This window comes from Schistocerca serialis, chromosome 2, assembly GCF_023864345.2.
Source record: "Schistocerca serialis cubense isolate TAMUIC-IGC-003099 chromosome 2, iqSchSeri2.2, whole genome shotgun sequence".
NCBI classification, from domain to species: Eukaryota; Metazoa; Arthropoda; class Insecta; order Orthoptera; family Acrididae; genus Schistocerca; species Schistocerca serialis.
Window position 1 is genome coordinate 315,970,058 of NC_064639.1, and position 19,164 is coordinate 315,989,221.

The 19,164-nt window shown below is 37.9% G+C and overlaps 1 protein-coding gene across 4 annotated transcripts in view; it reads left to right on the forward strand.

Moving 5' to 3' along the window:
* Positions 1-19,164, forward strand: part of LOC126457111 (RING finger protein 17) — a 505,497-nt gene that overhangs the window by 321,181 nt on the left and 165,152 nt on the right. For all 4 annotated transcript variants that reach the window (XM_050093159.1, XM_050093158.1, XM_050093161.1 and 1 more), the window contains 2 exons: positions 1,665-1,796; positions 11,982-12,141. In XM_050093159.1, coding sequence (XP_049949116.1) covers positions 1,665-1,796; positions 11,982-12,141 — 292 coding nt within the window. The remainder of the gene's footprint in view (positions 1-1,664; positions 1,797-11,981; positions 12,142-19,164) is intronic.

The window sequence follows — 19,164 nt, forward strand, 5'->3', positions numbered from 1 at the left end:
GAGGGGGATTACTTTGAATGGGACAAAGTTGTTGTTAATGAATAAATAAAGATTCTTTAACAATGGAAATTCCTGGTTAAAATATAAAGAATTTGAATGTGGCCACAGTTACCTTAGACTGCAGGTGTGTGTGTGTGTGTGTGTGTGTGTGTGTGTGTGTGTGTGTGAGAATAGTGTTACATTCCATCCTCTATTTTCCATTATTCGATATAAGGAAAAGGCAGGTTTCTACTTACCATAAATGTGACATGTTAAGTTGCAGAGAGGCACAAAGACATTTATACATGTGTAAGTGTCTTTTTGTTGTCTCTGTCTGCAACTTAATGTGTCATATTCATGGTTAGTGGCAATCTATCTTTTCCTTAAATTCTTGTGAAGATTCTTTAAGGAAAACAAAACTTGCCATTACTTTTTGATCACATTTTCAAAGCTCAGGAGGATTTTGTTCCCTTACAATCTTGTGTACTGAATGCCGTAACCTTTCAGATTAAAGTTTCATTTAATGCAGTGTAAGTATAAGAAATCTCTGATTTTAAATTGATAATATTTACGGTGATATATCAAAGAAAACTGTTATTAAGTATGGCCTCTCTTCCTCCTTTTCAGTATATATTATGGATATGAGTCATTGTTTTTCTACAGGCAAAAGTTTCTGCAGTTCAAGTTCATAAGAAATAAATGCGAAACTTGTTTACAAGTAGTGAGTAAGAGATGAATACAAGAGATAGAGAGAAAAGCTGCCTCATTCACTGCTCTCTCTCTCTCTCTCTCTCTCTCTCTCTCTCTCTCTCTCTCTCCCTTCCTCCCCCTCTCCTTCCCTCCCTCTCCTTCCCTCTCTCCCCCTCCCCCCTCCTTCCACTCCCTCTCCCCCCCCCCCCTCTCCCCCCATTTTCCTCCCTTTGATTTTGTTTTGTTTTGCTTTAGGGTGCAAAAAACAGCTGGAGTCATACGCACCCAAGAACACGAACACAGAGTGGAGTTAAACAACTATGTGTCAGCCCAATGGACAGAATAGGAGGCAGCTAAAAGCAGGAACTTGGGGGGGGGGGGGGGGGGATACAGTAATGTAGGTCCAAAAACTGGCCTTCGCCATATTGCTGCGGCATATAAAAAGTGAAATGCGGTTGACAGCCCGCACATCATTTGCTAAAACAGCTGATAAATCAGGCGGAGAACTCAAGCTGGAATGTAAATGGTTAAAAAAAAGGAGGGAGAGGGGGGTCATTGCGACAGGAAATGGTGGACAGTTAAAATCTGTGCCCAGTGTGGACAAAGTGCAGTATGGAAAGGGATGAAGTAGTAAATAGCCACTGTAGAAACAAACTACATGCCGTTGTAGATTGTTGTGACTGACTTTAATGACATGTGGCATAGTCAAACATTAATGAATCTTTTGTCAATTCAAATTTTTATATAACATTTACTTGTACTCAGAACTAATTCTTGCAATGAGTATTGATCTTGTGTATTATTTTTGCATTTTGCAATCATTTTCTAACAACTGTAATTTATGGTCTGGTGACTGAAGCACTTTGATGAATGAAGAATAATTGTGGTCTTACTCTGTTATTTGTCCTTTGTGTTTTGTGGTGCAAACTCTGTGTGCCTAGTGTTGGAAACTTTACATAAACATCAGTATAGTAATGTTGTTGGTAACCTTGCAGGTTGCGCAGTTTACCAGATGATATTAAATCAGTACCTATGTTGTGTGCACAATGCAGTTTATTTGGTATTGCCCCAGTTGGAGGCTCTTGGACGGCAGAAGCTAATGAAAGATTTACTGAAATGGTTGAAGGGTAAGTGCACTGTATGTTACTATATCTAAAATCATTTTGAATTCTTCTGGATTTGCAGCATGGTAGTTGTCTTATAAGGACATTATATGTATATTAAGCCCAAATGCTGCTGTATGCAAAGACTTTTTGCTAAACAAACAACCTTGTAAGTGGGCAACCACAGCCACGACAGGGCACGCGGACGTGTTCCTTGTATGTGGTTCCATATAGATTGGCCAAGCGATCACTATGATACAGTTTGTTTTGGACCCATCCACTGTATTGGAATTTGGCAGTTTTTATCCATGACATACTGTCTTTTAGTTGTATTTTGTATTTGACAGACAACAAATATTGGGAAAAGAGATTTCGAGCTTTTCCGCTCGAATGTTTTAATCTTATATCACCTGAAGATGTGGCTTTAATGCCATGAAACCAGTAGTGGTACAGTAATAAATGACTAAAATACATCTGAAGCGATTATTAATACCCAAGACTTTTTGCTGTTTTCTGGTGCTACAAGTTTATTTCTGCTTCATGATTATTATCAAGGTATTTCTATAACATATCATTAACAATGTCGCTGTCTAATACTTTGCTTTGCTGTGTATCATAAATGTAATGCAAACAAAATTGTTATTCTCTAAATAAGCAATGTCTCAGCAGTAGAATTCATTGCTGAGCGATATTTGCTAAGACTTACTTAATATTTTCCGTACGTTTGAAAGCTGTGTTAGTCAGCTTCAGTTGAAGCTATGAGACTTATGGAAAATATTAAATAAGTCTTCATTCCACTGCTGAGCCATTACATATCTAGAGAATGACAATTTCATGTGTGCTACACCTATGATACACAAAACTACAAGGTATTAGACAGTGACAGCATTAACGAGGTGTTACAGAAGTAGCTTGATAACGGCCATGGAGCCAAAATAAGCTCATAGACCAGAAAATAACATCTTAATAAAAAGTCCTTGAATATAACAGCATTTCAAGTTATCATTCATGTAACATCTAAAATCTTTTAAACAATGGAAATCCGGGATGGAAAGTAACAATTGCTACTCACCATATAGCGGAGATGCTGAGTCGCAGATAGGTGCAGCAAAAAGACACTCATAATTAAGGATTTCAGCCATTAAGGCCTTTGTCAACATCAGACCACACACGCGCGCACACACACACACACACACACACACACACACACACACACACACACACACACCCAGAGACTGCAATTGTGTGTGCAAGTCACGTTTGTGTGAGTGCGTGCCCACGTGTATGTGTGTCTTGTCGTCTATTGTTGTCGAAGGCTTTAATGGCTGAAAACTTTGATTGTGAGAGACTTTTTGTTGTACCTATCTGCAACTCAGCATCTCCGATGTATGGTGAGTAGCAACTTTCCTTTTCATAACATTGTTACATCTAAAATCTTTTGTCATTTCAAAACAACTGTTCATCATTTAATTATTTATTTATCTTTATATTTTATTTATCTACTCATTATAGATAATGATTCTTCTACTAATCAATATCAGCACAGATCCAGCATGCTGTGGTATCTGTAAGTGCTAGATTATCAAGGTCATTTTTAAAAACCTAGTTTAAAAAAAGAATATAAGCAAAACCTATAGTTTTAACATCCAAAGACAGGTAACTTTTATTCATTAAAAATGCACACTATAAGCAATAAAAAGTCAAATACTGCACTGCTTAGTTAAATCAGTTTAAGACTGTTTAGAAGTTCAGTAAACATCAAAAATTTTCTGTATGCCAGACACAAAACAAAATAACCAACATTGATTTGAAAAGATGGAGAACAAGCTGATTTATAAAGATTGTTTCCAAGAATTTGGTGCAGTTTAATTGGAATCACTGTCTTCAGGAACAACAGAGAGATCTGACATTGTTAATGGTGTGGATGATGTTGGACTGATACCTACCACTGATTGTTTAGCTGAAACTTTTGTCTGAGCCTTCTGGAACATTGCAGAAATACTAATTTGTTTCTTGTGTTGAGTTCTTTTTTTGACAAAATTATTCAGATTCATAACTTCAGAAACATTGTATTGTTGGCTGCTCTCAGCGAATTTCGGAAAAGTGTTTAAATCTTTTGAAGACTCAGCCCAAGAGATTTGAATTGTAAATGTTTCTTTATCATTGGTCTCAGTTTCTGGTGCTCCCTGTATGACGCTTGGTTTTTAGTACCTCCGGTGTGCTGAAAAAACTTTTTAATATCACATTGTTTGTCAGCTCTTCTGTTCTTGTCGTCGTCGATCCAGTTGTCAACTTCTTCTGCTGAAAACCAATTCCGTTCATTAATGGATACAGAATTTATCACCTATACGATTTCAGAGCAACCAGTTGTCGGCTCATCATTTACCGTATTTACTCGAATCTAAGCCGCACTTTTTTTCCGGTTTTTGTAATCCAAAAAACCGCCTGGGCTTAGAATCGAGTGCAAAGCAAGCGGGAGTTCTGAAAAATGTTTGGTAGGTGCCGCCACAACGAACTTCTGCTGTCGAATATATGTAGCGCTACACAGGCATGGTTTGTAGGCACAAAGATAAATACTGGCGCCAAAATCTCTGCGTCAGTAAATAAATTTTTTTTAAAAGAAAAGGTGGAAGACGAGCTTTTTTTCTCTGCCCCGAGTTTCGACCACTGCATTTTCATACATAATCCAACAAAGTAAATACAAACTCCGTATTGTTCATCTTCGAATGTAGCAGAATTTCAATGTACTACGAAAATCCGACTGGCAAGACTGTTTGGGGTGTTTGTCAATATGGCCAACTCTACGTTCTGAAATTTTTCCTACCTGTGACAAGAGATGGTTGTTATAGGAACTTTTATGAATTGTGAATCACATGCAGTATTCTCTTCACCATAAGAATAATACGAATATAAACATTTTGCCATGTTTTCTTTTGTGTTTGCTGCTATCTCATTTAAATCTTACCTGCCTAATAAACTACGAAACTAGAGTGAGACAACAGCAAACGTGGAAGAATATATGTATCGTGTCATGTTTATATTCGTATTAAGTGATACAGTCAGAAATGAAGCACGGCAACTGACTAGATTTTCAAATCTAAGATGACTCTAATTTCTGTGCAGAATTTGATGTACTAAAGAAGCGGCCGCAAAGATTTTCAAACGGAGAAAAATTTTCGCTTAACTCTCGTTCAGAACATGTCCTATCATACGCAGTCTATTATTTGGTTCTTGTTGATCATTATCAAAGAAACAGCAGTGTAAGTAACAACAAATAGCAGTCTCTTGCCATTGTTTCGCTAATGAGACGATTCCTCTCTCTTTTTTTTTATTGTTAGCGGCAGTAGCGCGCACAAAAGCAAGCCATGCCGCGAGCGGCGACAGTCCGTAAACACGCACTCTCAGAATGTGACAAACAATGCATGACACAGTACAGTAATGCATTTTCAGCTTAGAGTGACGTGAACACCTATAACAAAGAAAACGGCACTTATCAGATCGAAGCAAAATAAGCAATAGATTCAAACCAGACAAGCACGTGAAAAGGAAGAGTACCCGTATAAATACGGACGGAGCGCCTGACGCATAGCAATGGCAATAGCATAGCAATAGCAATAGCAATAGCATAGCAATAGCACCTGGTAAAGCTTAACTGCTAAGCTTACGACTCGAATCAAACTACTGTAGCTGTATCGTCATTCATTCGACCTAAATTGTGTCTCATATTACAATGGACCAACTTTGTTTCGATTTGGAGGTGCGGCCTAAACCTCTTCTCTCCCCTTGAATTTCGAGTCTCAAATTTCAGGTGTGGCTTAGATTCGGGAAATTTTTTTTCCTTGATTTCGAGTCTCATTTTTCAGGTGCGGCTTAGATTCGAGTGCGGCTTATATTCGAGTAAATACGGTATATCACATTGCATCCAACTTCTTAGATCAGTATCGGCTGGGTTTTCTCCAGACCCTGTGCCAGGTTATATTTTTCACAAGAGGATCAAGCAGTTGAAGTCATGAAAATATTGTTGTGAACATTAAAATTGTATCGGAACTCTTTGATGCTGCAAAATGAGCTGGTAGCTTATGCAAAAACATTCCTCCGTATCAGCACTTGAAATTTTGTATGACCTATTAGTCCATAAGGTGAATCAGTGATGTAACATTGATACTAAAATATGTTCATAAAGTATTACTTGACACAAGGTCAGATCTGGAGAGTGAGCTCAGCAGTCATTAAGGATGAGAACTGTCTTAGAATTTGTAGGTATCACTTTTTTAAATATCTGTCACTGCTAGAATGAAATGTTGAAAGATGCTATCTTTGAACAACTTGGTTTTCATCCAGGCAGTAGTCTGAGCACCATACATAACTGCTGTATATCACATTTTTTAGAGATCTAAGCTTTTGGTATTTTCCAGTTACAAACAAAGGTAGTTTACGATCACCCAAAGCATTTCCACACATTAAGACAATTATTTTGTCTTTATCCTTTTTAAAAACTTTTATGCTAGACTCCTCAGCTCCCACTAGGGTTGAATTTATCAAACTTCACTACAATGGGCCATTCTCATCAGCATTGTAAATTTGGTATTGGGGCAACTTATGCTATGCAACAACCTTTTGAAACATTTTGTACCCATTTTCAGCAACCTCATCAGCAGATTTTGTTTCACCAGAAATGTTTAGTTTATAGATATAATGACAAATTTTGAAATTCTAAAATTACCCTTTCAAGAATGAAAAACCTGTGGGTAGACCTACATCAACATATACATAAATACTCCCCAAGCCAGTGTGCCATGTGTGACAATTGTCTATATGCATCCATATGATCCCTAATTTCTCACATCTTACCTTCATGGTCCTTACACAAAATGTATGTTGATGGCAGTAAGATGGGGCTGCAGTCAGCTTCAAATTCCAGTTCTCTAAATTTTCTGAATAGTGTACCTTGATAAGAAAGTCGCTTTCCCCCTAGGGATTCCTATTTGAGTTCCTAAATCATCTTCACAATACTTAAGTGTTGTTCGAACCTAACTATAACAAATATAGCAGCTACCTCCAAATTACTTCACTGTTTTCCTTTAATCCTTCCTATTGGCCCAAGCACTCGAGCAGTACTCAAGAAGAGGTTGCACTAGCATCCTATATGTGGTCTCCGTAATTGATGAACCACACTGTCCTAAAACTCTCCCAGTAGACTGAAGCCAACCATTTGACTTCACAGGCACAATCCTCACCTAATTGTTCCATTCCACAATCACTTTGCATTATTACACGCAGATATATAAATGACATGACTGTGTCAATCAGGACACAATTAATGCTGTATCCAAACATTATCGGTTTATTTTTCCTACTCATCTGCATTAATTTACATTTTTCTAATTTAGAGCTGGTTGCCATGTGAAAAACATTGGCCTTTTCAATTAACTTAGGCCTCATTATTGGCTTTCCTTCTGCTCTCTTAGCACTGAACACTTACACAAAACTTCATTGTAATTTCTAACTTAGTTTTTTTCAGCATGTGCTTAATGTCTAGACTCAACTGAAACAGATTATGACACACATTTTTCTACTCATTTTTTAAATATGTTGAAGATATTATATTAAATTCACTTAAAATATTGTTTTGGTTCTCACCTTTTACCAATCTTCTTATGATACAGTTTTTGGTGGGTAATCAGTGTCACATGTTTGTATTTTGCCATTTTAGACACATTTTTACTGTGTTTGAAGAACATGCTCACTGGATTATACGAACATTTTACTATGCTGTAGTGTGTTTGACAGTAGTAGAAATAGCTGATAATTGGTATAGTACAGCGACTATTAAATAATTACTAAATAAAACTGCACAGCATTGATGCAAATGTAAGTACTGTAAATTTAGGTCTAATGAAAGAAGAATAATTGATACTACTGTAGCACAAAACTAGCAACACAATGTGGCGAGAATGTATTCGCTCAGTGAGAAAGACAGTTTTTACTGATCAGGTGCCATGCTGAACAATTTCAACATTTCTCGAAGGATTCAGACTGTACTGCCAACTGTGTTCAGCTAAAAATTTCTGATGTATGCTGGACTATTGTGTCTACTGAACTATCATCTTCTTATGTAGAATTGGCCAACAGCTCATTACAGTGTTAGATGACAATGGAAATTAGGTTCGCAGAGTTGTCATCTAGTAGATGCTGTTGACCTGTACTATGAAAACATCACATGGGAAAGAAGATACCATGTTCTCATGGTTCTTGTGGACTCCATGTGAAGAAAAGAAGAAACATGTTTGCGTGATGATCTTGAAATGTTATTGCCATAAATACATTAAAATATTCAAAAAACACAGATGATGTGACTTACCGAACGAAAGTGCTGGCAGGTCGATAGACACACAAACAAACACAAACATACACATGAAATTCAAGCTTTCGCAACAAACTGTTGCCTCATCAGGAAAGAGGGAAGGAGAGGGAAAGACGAAAGGATGTGGGTTTTAAGGGAGAGGGTAAGGAGTCATTCCAATCCCGGGGGCGGAAAGACTTACCTTAGCGGGAAAGAAGGGGTATACACTCGCACACACACACACACACATATCCATCCGCACATACACCTGTGTAAGTCTTTCTGCCCCCGGGATTGGTATGACTCCTTACCCTCTCCTTCCCTCTTTCCTGATGAGGCAACAGTTTGTTGCGAAAGCTTGAATTTCATGTGTATGTTTGTGTTTGTTTGTGTGTCTATCGACCTGCCAGCACTTTCATTCGGTAAGTCGCATCATCTGTGTTTTTAGATATATTTTTCCCACGTGGAATGTTTCCCTCTATTATATTCATATCATTAAAATATTCATATATATCTGCTGTTATCCAGGAGGCAAAGACAGCAGTGCTTCCAGCAGTTACCTTGCAGAATTTGTGAGATCAGGTCTACATTCTGGCTATGATTTAATACCAATGTCCTCAAACAGGAATATTTAAATTGTAACACACGGTTGCACATAGACATGTTTCTGTAACTAAATAAGGAACAGATTTACACAGGAAATTCAGAAGTACGCTTTATTTTTAGTGTGAGACATGTTTCATTAATCACTTTGCACAATAAATCATAATGATGTGGTGAAAATAAGCACTATACTAGAATGAGCAAAAATCATCAGGCAGAAGTTAGGTCTGTTGACTTTCCAGAAATCTTTTAGGAGTAGGGAAGTATAGTTGTAGAGTACACTGAGCATCAGATACAGATTATGCAACATTTGTGAAAAACCCATTTTGCTACACAAATTGCAAAAAATGTTGGAGATATGAATCATATTGCATTTTTTATCGGTTCTCTTGCTTACAAAAGCAGCTGATGCATAAGGCATTGGAATGAAAACCCAAAAGAAAAGCTAATTTCAAATGGAAAATAGCAGCTATCAAAGAGAAGTAGAAGTATCAGCAAACAATAATAGGAACATGATAGAATACGTTAAATGAAGGGAAATTATTTGGAAATGTCTTCATGAGGTTATGGGAAGATACAATGAAGATGCTACACCAATTTTTATTAACAGTTATGATTCAGAATTTATTAACAAACATTTGTGTTTGATAATACAGAATTTAAATTAAAATAAAAATTAAGAAAAGGGTTGCTCTTAATGAGGTTTGGTCCAGCAATTGTATTAGTGAAATTTTTGCTAGGTAACAGTGCTCTGAAATCTTCTATTCTTCAAAGATTATTTTTTCAAGCGGTTTTCAGAATTCTGTCTAGTCTTTTAATTGATGTCCACACACTAACCTTCAAATCCTGCATGTATGAAAAAAATCAGTGTGTCAACTCCGTAAGAGATAAGTATTCATTGTGTAGATACATGGTGTAAGGAGATCATTTGATGAAACCTACACTATAAGTTTTCGAACCACATTTGGTCAGTATCTAATATTTCTGCAGGTTGAATTTTAGTAATTGTATTTAAGTGCAGGTTAATACAAATGTAAATTATGTAAATGACCAGTATGTAGCTGTATTTTGACTGTCTTCAATTTATCGCCCTGTAGACACTTTCCACATAATACCAAGAAGACATAGATGCCAATTATGGGATATGCACATCGCTAGACTTAATCTATTGGTTCTAAAAAGAGGGAAATTCATATTGTTTGTGAATGTAATAGATATTTTAAAGAAAGAGTGATATTGCACTGAGTGTGAAAATAGTGAGTTCTTCAAACATAAAGTGTTGTTAGAGGCCATCATAGAAAACAGTTACATATAAGCTCATTTTTTCTTTACACTTAAATCTGTGTTGAAAGATGTTTAGCTTACATCTTGTGTCTAAATATTCAAACTATCTATTGAAGAATTTCATTGGTTTGGGTACTTCACCCTGTTTTGCTTTGTCCTTTATACTAAGATCATAATCTGTTCTTAGAAAAATAATTCCTTCCTCTTGCACCAGATCAACTAGATTTGACAGCCACTGGTTTTTTTAATAGTTTTGTGGCATTATATGACTACCACACATCTACACCTTCATCTCACGCCATTCTTAGTCTGTGTATTTATTTTATTCTTGTGCTTCTTTAGTTCCTTCACCTAATCAGTTATACCAGAGCATTACAGATCACCACATACAGAGTTGTGTGTTTTCTCTTGGTACATCTAACTAATATTAAAATAGTTCTTATTATGTGCACCTTAATTCCTCATTCTGATGTACTAAGATGAAGATCTCTCAGCATGATAATGAAAACAACTATTTGTGCTTTCAAAGAAGTTTTATTTTTCAACAGAATCTCATCAAATAATAATACATTCCATCCAGCAATGTTCCAGTGACATTGTCCCCTCTCTGTAGCGTTCCTCTGGAAGTACTGCTAAGTACCCATCTGTAGCCACACTGGCTTCTTGATTGGGCGAAAGCACTGACTAGCAAGGAATTTCTTCAATTTTGAGAATAGCTGAAAGTCTGACGGAGCCATATTTGGGGAATGGGGGGATGTTCCAGCACTTCATAGTCCTAATCCCACAATTTCCATATTGCCAAGACACTTTTTAGGACAGGTGCATTGTCACAATGGAAGATGATGATTTTTTTTTTCTTTCTTTCTTTAAGCTGGCTCAGTTTTTGCGTATGCCGGCATCTAGTTTCATTAGAAGTTGAGAGTAGTGTTCTATAGTAATAGTTTTTCCTTTTCAAAATAGTCAATCAACAAAATTTCTTTCCAGCTCCCAAAACATCAATTTTATATGATCTTGCCAATGACACCGTTCTCGACTTCTTTGGAGCTGAATAACCAGCTTCTTTCGACTGCATGGGCTGCTATTTGGATTTGATTGTGTAGTCGTAAATCAATGTTCCATCCACTGAACACGTATCGATGCAGAAAGTCATTTCGGTTATTCATAAAATGCACCAAGCCCTTTTCAAAAGTATCACACAAATGTGTTTGTGACTTGAAGTGAGCACACGTGACACCCGTCTAGCGCAAAGCTTTCTCGTGTTCAATGCCTGGTGCAAAATGTGACAAATACGTTCCTTTGCTTTCCCTGGAGCATTGGAGTTTTACACACCTTCATATGCTGATCTTCCAAAATCAGATCGTGCATCTTGGTGATAATTTCCAGTGTGCTTGCACTTTTCGGACATCCTTTGTGTGGATCAACTTGGATGCTTTTGTAGACATGTTTGAACTGGGCCACCCATTTCTTCACATTGGATATTGAAGGTGAAGAGCTGCCATACAAACTTACCAGTGGAATGACTTGCAATTTTACATGGTTTCTACAAATGTGTACTTCCTAACAGGATTGGGGGTGGGGGGAAATCACATGAGTGGTAGTGCAATCTATGGGTGAGGCAGAGAACTTTACAGACAACCGTTGTAGTTGATTCTTGATTGTACTTTTTCTTTTCATGAAATTGTTATATTCAAATAGCTGCTAGGCAAGATCAATGTTGACTGCCTCCAGCTTGATACATCGTCGTACTGAGTATGAGGAGGAATCAGTTAGTGAATTGGTGAATGAAATGTGATTGTCAATTTTGTTAGAAACCCGTAATTATACCAGTGCTGGTTATTCTATTGTAATGGTGAGGTCTTTGTCCTCTTCCTGCAGTTTCACCTCTGATAATGTGCCTCAGAAATTTATTTCCATTACAGTAATTAGATACGTATTTCCTGTCACTTCGAAATATCTTAAAAATCAATATTTGCTTCCAGGTCCCAGGTAGTCATGGTTATTATGGCATATAGTTCAAATATATATGAGGTAGATCTCTGCGAAATATCTGGTGTAGTGAACAGCAAAGTCCCTTTTTCCGTGAGGGATGCACTTGTGTTTCTGCAATTTGCATGCTTCCTGGATTCAGCTACTCCAACAGTAAGTTTTAACTATATATATTTTTTTAAATTATTTAATTTCATGCATTAATATTTCTACTTAATGTAAATGCTCTCACATTGTTTCAGTTTGGACTAGTGTACTTACATCAGAACATCACCAAGGTATTACTAAATAGGCATTGTCTGAACAAGCTTAGCACAAATGGTTCCTCCAAAGACACAGCTCACAGTACTGTTATGCTGCCAAATGTTGTTTCACTGTACTCATGTAACATTTATACTAACAAAAAACTCATTAAATAATAGCATCATTTGTAAGAATGTCATTGTATCATTAAGACTTTTGATGAAGATCGCTGGTTGAAAGTGAATTGATTGGGGGGGGGGGGGCACTGGTACACCTGCCTAATATAGTGTAGGGCCCCCACGGGCATGCAGAAGTACCGCAGCACAATGTGGCATGGACTCTACTAATGTCTGAAGTAGTGCAGGAGGGAACTGACACCATGAATCCTGCATGGCTGTTTATCAATCCGTAAGAGTATGAGGGGATGGAGATCTCTTCTGAACAGCTCCTTGCAAGGCATCCCAGATAAGCTCAGTAATGTTCATGCCTGGGGATTTCTTTGGCCAGCGGAAGTGTTTAAACACAGAAAAGTATTTCTGCAGCCACTCTGTAACAATTCTGGATGTTTGGGGTGTTGCGTTCCATCGGAATGAATGCAGGTGATCAGACAGGATGCCTGCATACGTGTCACAAGTCAGAGTCATATCTAGAAGTATTAGGGGTCCCATATTACTCCAACTGCATTCGCCCCACACCATTACAGAGCTGCCATCGGCTTGAACAGTCCCCTGCTGACATACAGGGTCCATGGATTCATAAGGTTGTCTCCATGCCCGTAGACATCCATCTGCGTGATACGATTTGAAAGGAGACTTGTTGGGCTAGGCAACATGTTTCCAGTTATCAACAGTCCAATGTCGGTGTTGACGGTCCCAGGCGAGGTGTAAAGCTTTGTGTCGTGCAGTCATCAGGGGTACACGAGTGGGCCTTTGACTTCGAAAACCCATAATAATGATGATGTTTTGTTGACTAGTTCACATGCTGACACTTGTTAATGGCCCAGCATTTAAATCTGCAGCAATTTGCGGATGGGTTGCACTTCTGTCACATTGAACAATTCTCTTCAGTCGTCATTGGTCCTGTCCTTGCAGGATCTTTTTCCGGCCGCAGCAATGTCAGAGATTAGATGTTTCACCGGATTGCTGATATTCACGGTACACTGGTGAAATGTTCGTATGGGAAAATCCCCACTTCATCGCTATCTCGAAGATGTTGTGTCCCATCGCTTGTGCACTAACTATAACACCACATTCAAACTTATTAAATACTGTAGCAGCATTAATTGATCTAACTATTGTGCCAGACACTTGCCTTATACAGGTATTGCCGACCCCAGTGCTGTCTTCTGCCTGTTTACATAGCTTTGTATTTGAATATACATGCCTATACCATTTTCTTTGGTGCTTCAGTGTATTTCTATACCATAGAAAACTGCACAAAAACAAATATAGAGTACAATAAATGGGAATAGGTTGATTCATTCACTGATACTTTCATTCTTTTGTAATCTGTCTCCTACAATAAAGCATTGAAGGCAGAATCCATAGCATGTCACAGTGATACGTCTCAAATGTATTGCAACTTACTACATAAAATTACCAAAGTATATCGTAAGAAAGCAAGATTCACAGTATCTCAGAAAAATACCTACATGATCTGCTTTGTGAATAAAACTGTAAGTGGTAGTACTGAGTAGGTTAGCACAGTGGTTAGCACACTGGACTTACATTCAGGAGGATGATGGTTCAAACCAGCATCGGCCATCCTCATTTAGGTTTTCCATGATTTTCCTAAATTGCTTAAGGCAAATGCCGGTATGGCTCCTTCGAAAGGGCATGGCTGCTTTTCTTCTCCATCCTTTCCTAATCTGAGCACGTGATCTGTCTCTAGTGACCTCATTGTCGATGGGATGTTAAACATTAATCTCCTCCTCTTGTAAGTGTTCGTAACTGTCAAGGCTGAATGATACCTGTCTATTAGTACCTTGCATGCACTGTAGAGCTTCCTGCAATCCCATAGAACAACGTGGAAATGTAATACTGTTAGTATTTTTCCACTTTCTACAAGTGATTTCTTCGTTCATCATCCACCCCACTGTATAATTACATTGCTTTCAGTAAATGAGAAGGAAATGGACATATGCGTGATACTTGTCATAAAAAATTATACTAAATAAGAATTTACTTTGTTCTCCTGTACTTGCGTAATTGTAGTGAACAAGAGTTTAAGTGTTCCCTCCAAAATTCTCACGTGTGGACTAGGAAAATATTTAGTGCCTGATAAATGCATCTTGTTCTTGTTTCTTCTTGCATTTCTCTTCTAACCATTCCTGCTGTCACAGTTTGGACTTGTCTCATTTTTAGACATCTGTATTCCCTTTTTCTTTTCATTTGCTACATTTTTACATTTTCTCCTTTCATCAGTCAGGGTGTATACGATCTGGGACAACCGGGAGATCCGGGAAAAACCCAGGAATTTTTTCTTCCGGGAGAAAACCTGGAAAAACCTGGGAATTTCTTAGAATTCCGGGAATTTTCATTGTTTTAGTTTTCAGTTAAATTTTTGTAACTTTGACTGTAAAGAACCAATACTCTAACAAAGAATATTACTGTATCTCGCAACTGCAGAATAATACTGCAGCAATAAAACGTGAACAAATAAAACTTAAGTTGCAAAAGGAAATGCACCATATACAACAACAAAACACAGTGCTCATACAAGCATCTGCCAACAGCAAAATGTGTCAAAGGGCTTAGGAAGTCTATGCAATGTTTCATAACAACAAATTGCCTCCGGTGAGGGTGACGTCACAACTGTTTACATTATATTCGTTTGAGCTGTTGCGAGCGATCTTATGCGCATGTGCAGTTAAATCGCATATGAGTAGTACTTTCTCCCACTTCTGGCTACAGAAGTGTGGCAATTAACTGTATAAGCAAAAGCAGCAAGCAGCCATATGCTAATGGGAAAAATTTTGCTGGTATGCCTAAGCTGCCAGATTCACGTATGCGCAACAGGCCTGGAACTAGGGAGCGGGGACAAACCACTGGGGCATCTGTCCCGGGTGGCAGTTTGGGGGGGGGGGGGGGGGGGCAGATTCATATTATTGAGGAAAAAGACCTTGTTTCACAAAGCACCTAGTTGATTTTTGAATGCATGCATAGTGTACGTGATGTCTCTGCCAGGGAATCCCTGTCGCATCCAGAAATAAACTTTTCTGCAGACAAAAGGGGACGGGTCTATGCGAGCTGAGTCGAATAAAGTCGAACAGATGAATGCTAATCGCTGTTTACGTGGTTGACGGGATTTGCAAACGATCAGTGTTGTTATAATTACTAGTGAATTCCATAGATTCAGACTACCAGAGTGGAAATAAACGTCTTTGTAGGAATAACAGGCAATAAAGATTACGTACTGTCTTCTCTGCGTATCCAAGAAAATGAAATTTTGACAGAAAATTTTTGGCCAGACCGCTACACTACTAAGGGCCAGTTATACAGTCCCTGGCTAGCAGCCGCTCAACTTCTGTTCTGGGAGTAGCGCGGAAAACGCGTTGTACGAACAGGTAATAATGCCTAACCGGAGAATAAATGCGGGATAACTAAACCGGTAATTGTGGCAGAGTTAGTTAACCAGAGAATAAGTTTTGACACTGGCAGGAATAGTTACACAATTAGTGATGACAAGATTGTTTGTTAGAACAAGGAAGGAAAAGAAACGGGGACTCTCACAAAGTACGGAAGAATTTGACGATTCCAAATTTATATAAAAATTTCATACTACTTCTTTTCTATCTCTGGCTTCTAAAGCTAGAGTGTATGAATGAAACATGAAACTAGTTCCTAACATAAAACTTTTTGCTTGTAGTTGGCCTAATAGGCATTTGATATAGGTACTTCGTGAATTATATTCCGTCATTTTATAAAAATGACCATTTGTGCCAAACAGTCTCTTTTATATGGTGTGTGCAACAATTGCTGAAATATTAGGCAGACCTATTTCATTTTATCTAGCAGACAGTGACAAAATACACGTAATCAAATCGAGAAATCACACCAGTCTTGGGTACTACCTGTATCAACAGCTTTTCTACTATTAGACAACGACATTTCGTTTTTCCACGTAGCAAAACGTTTACGAACTTTGATGAGGTAATAGATTTTTTCCCAGGAAGGAAAGTATGCCATATGAAGCTGTGGCAAGATTAGAGAGGGAAAAAAAAGCTAGGACTTAAGGATTGAAGAAATGTGTAGTGTCTTGCTTGTCTCTTGTCTTTACTCATTTTATATATCCCATATTTAATTTTATGTGACACAAAACAGCAAGTTATTAGCTAATAGGCAGTAAAGACTGCAAATTTTCTGAAGAGTTCTTGTTCTGCCGGTCACAAATAATCCCATCCAGTATTGATTATGAGATTTTTTTAAAAAGAGGGGCAGGATGTCAAACCAGCCGACTGGGAGCAGGAGAGGCACCACAGGAGATTTTAATTTCCACTGGCCTGAATATAGTTTGATGGCACCCATCACAATTACAGATTTGAATTCCACAGAGCGAAATACAGAGACATGTGATTGAAGAATGCTGTGTGAAGAGGCGTGGCACTGCACTTAGGCACACGTAAGACCAAATAACATGTCTTAGTTCCCTCGAACATATATGTTTTATGTATCAGACTCTTTAGAAAGATGTGTGCTACAAAATGAAGATATTTTTTGAAAGTCTATTTTTTAAATTTTTGGCGTCCTACCTCAAATGCTCAAGGGAGTGGGAGCGCCACTATCTAATATTGCCGCGGTTCGGAAATATTGTAGTCCCGGACCTGATGCTCAGAGCAGTCTGAGTTGTAGTGGGGAGGCGGTAGTCTCCACGTGACCCGTGTTTACGTTAAGTGATTTTGCTGTTTCCTCTTCATTTGTTGCTCTCACGTCAAATGAAAACAAAACAGATTTCTGTGGCCAGGAGGTATCAAGTGAATTAAAATACATTCACATAATTACGGAAGGGCCTCCCGCATCATCGCCTACGCTCCTCAGAGTATGGGACCTCATCATCATCAAAATACGTTATTAGTTTCAGATTTTATTTTGCTTCCAACTTTCTGACAGTCAAGCTTTAATCGCCTTGCAGAACAATGAAGTTATTTTTGTCAATTTTTTTTAAGAAATTTGACTTTTATTAATCTTTTCTGCTGAGGTAGTCAATTTATTTGAAACGAAGTGTTTAATTCCACACTGTTGGCTAGTTTCAACTATTCACTGTATTTCAAGTTCACGTTTTCACCGTCTAGCACGTATGGCATTATGCCATAATAAAGTACCAAACATGTGATAATACAGTACTACTACTCCAAGAAAATTTACATCTGAATCTGCACATACGAATGTGCACTTCAAGCCAAATTATGCATTTTAGTATGGTCCACAAAATTACCATGCTCTTGGAGTATCCTTTAATGTCTTGTTTCTTTTATGACATAATGTAAGATCTTTTAATTTTTTACACGTACAAACGTACGGGCTTCCTGCGCCATCGTAGCTGTGCAAGCACGACGCCTGTTATCTGGTGCTCTCTGCAACTGCTGAAACGAATGTATTTCTAACTGGTCGTGGGAAAATATTCCGAATGATTGTTTGAAAAGCGTTACTTTCAAAGTAAATTTCCTTTTACACAAGATAAACTCTGTGTGCAATTATCCAGTGAATTCACGAAGCGTTTGACTCTTATTCAAAAATCAAATCTTTGAGGACGATCAGTTAGAATATTTTCGAGCCCAGATGATCAGACATTTATGTTGTTGTTAAAAATTTTACTGGCACATTTGTGTGATGTATCTTAAAGCGTAACACGCGCAAAAAAGATCAACATTATGTGTGAAAGCTTAGCTTCTCTTACAGCTTATTAATCTTAGAGACCAATATTATACATGAAAGATTTTCTTTTCTTGTAGCAGCACTATGCCTATTAATTGAAACCATTACCTTTTCCTATTTGTTTGTTCGCGCTACTTAACAGTGATATTGCTATTGGCTGACTACATCACGTGTGGTATGCTCAGAATATCTGCTGTCATCGGCTGGCGAGATCGCTTGACATGAGCTACGACTGGCTTACAAAAGCGCATCGCAGTCTTGATTTCAATCCTTCGGAAAGTAACATGTGGTGTTTGGTGGAATTCAAATTTATACTTTCGTAATACGAAAATATTCAGTGTACATGTTGCTGCATATCGGACATCTTTCCAAAACGTGTTTTTTCTCCTGAGTTTCGTTTTCTAAAGTGCCAGGAAATTCTACGCCGTTGTATCTTGTGCATTATTGAAGGATTTTTGGTGGGTATAGTTTTTTTGTCTATTTGATCCTCTGCTGCCTCCACTATTTCGTCATGGTTTCAGATAAAACACAATTTAAACAGAGTTCAAAAGACTTTTTGACAGGCAACTCTTTCTGCTGTGTAGATGAATATCTTAACAGGGACTGTTAGACAAGGTTAAGGAAAAATGTATGGTAGATTTCAGTTTTGACAGCACTTGGTCACAACAGTCAAGATCAGTGTATGATAAATTTATTAAAAGTTCAAAACCATGTTTCAGTCTGACAGTGCATTAATTCTATAAGTATTAGCAGTTCTAGTTTACTGTAATGTATTCACATACTTTGACAGTCTCCTGCCAAATGATCGGGGTAGTGTGTATTATCCAAATGTTTTATGTTTTACTTTCTAACTTGTTCCACAATCACGAGAATCATCTTATTTTTGGTTCCATGGAACAAAAACTCAATCTAATCTTCAAAGCTGCCCATTCGTCTTCAGTTCTATTCCTTACCCCCTCGTTCTGTCAGTTATTACTTAATGCTCCCATTGACGCATTCAACAGCCTCTGGTTCTTTCAGCTTATCTATATCCCATCTCCTGATTTCCCACCTTTCAACA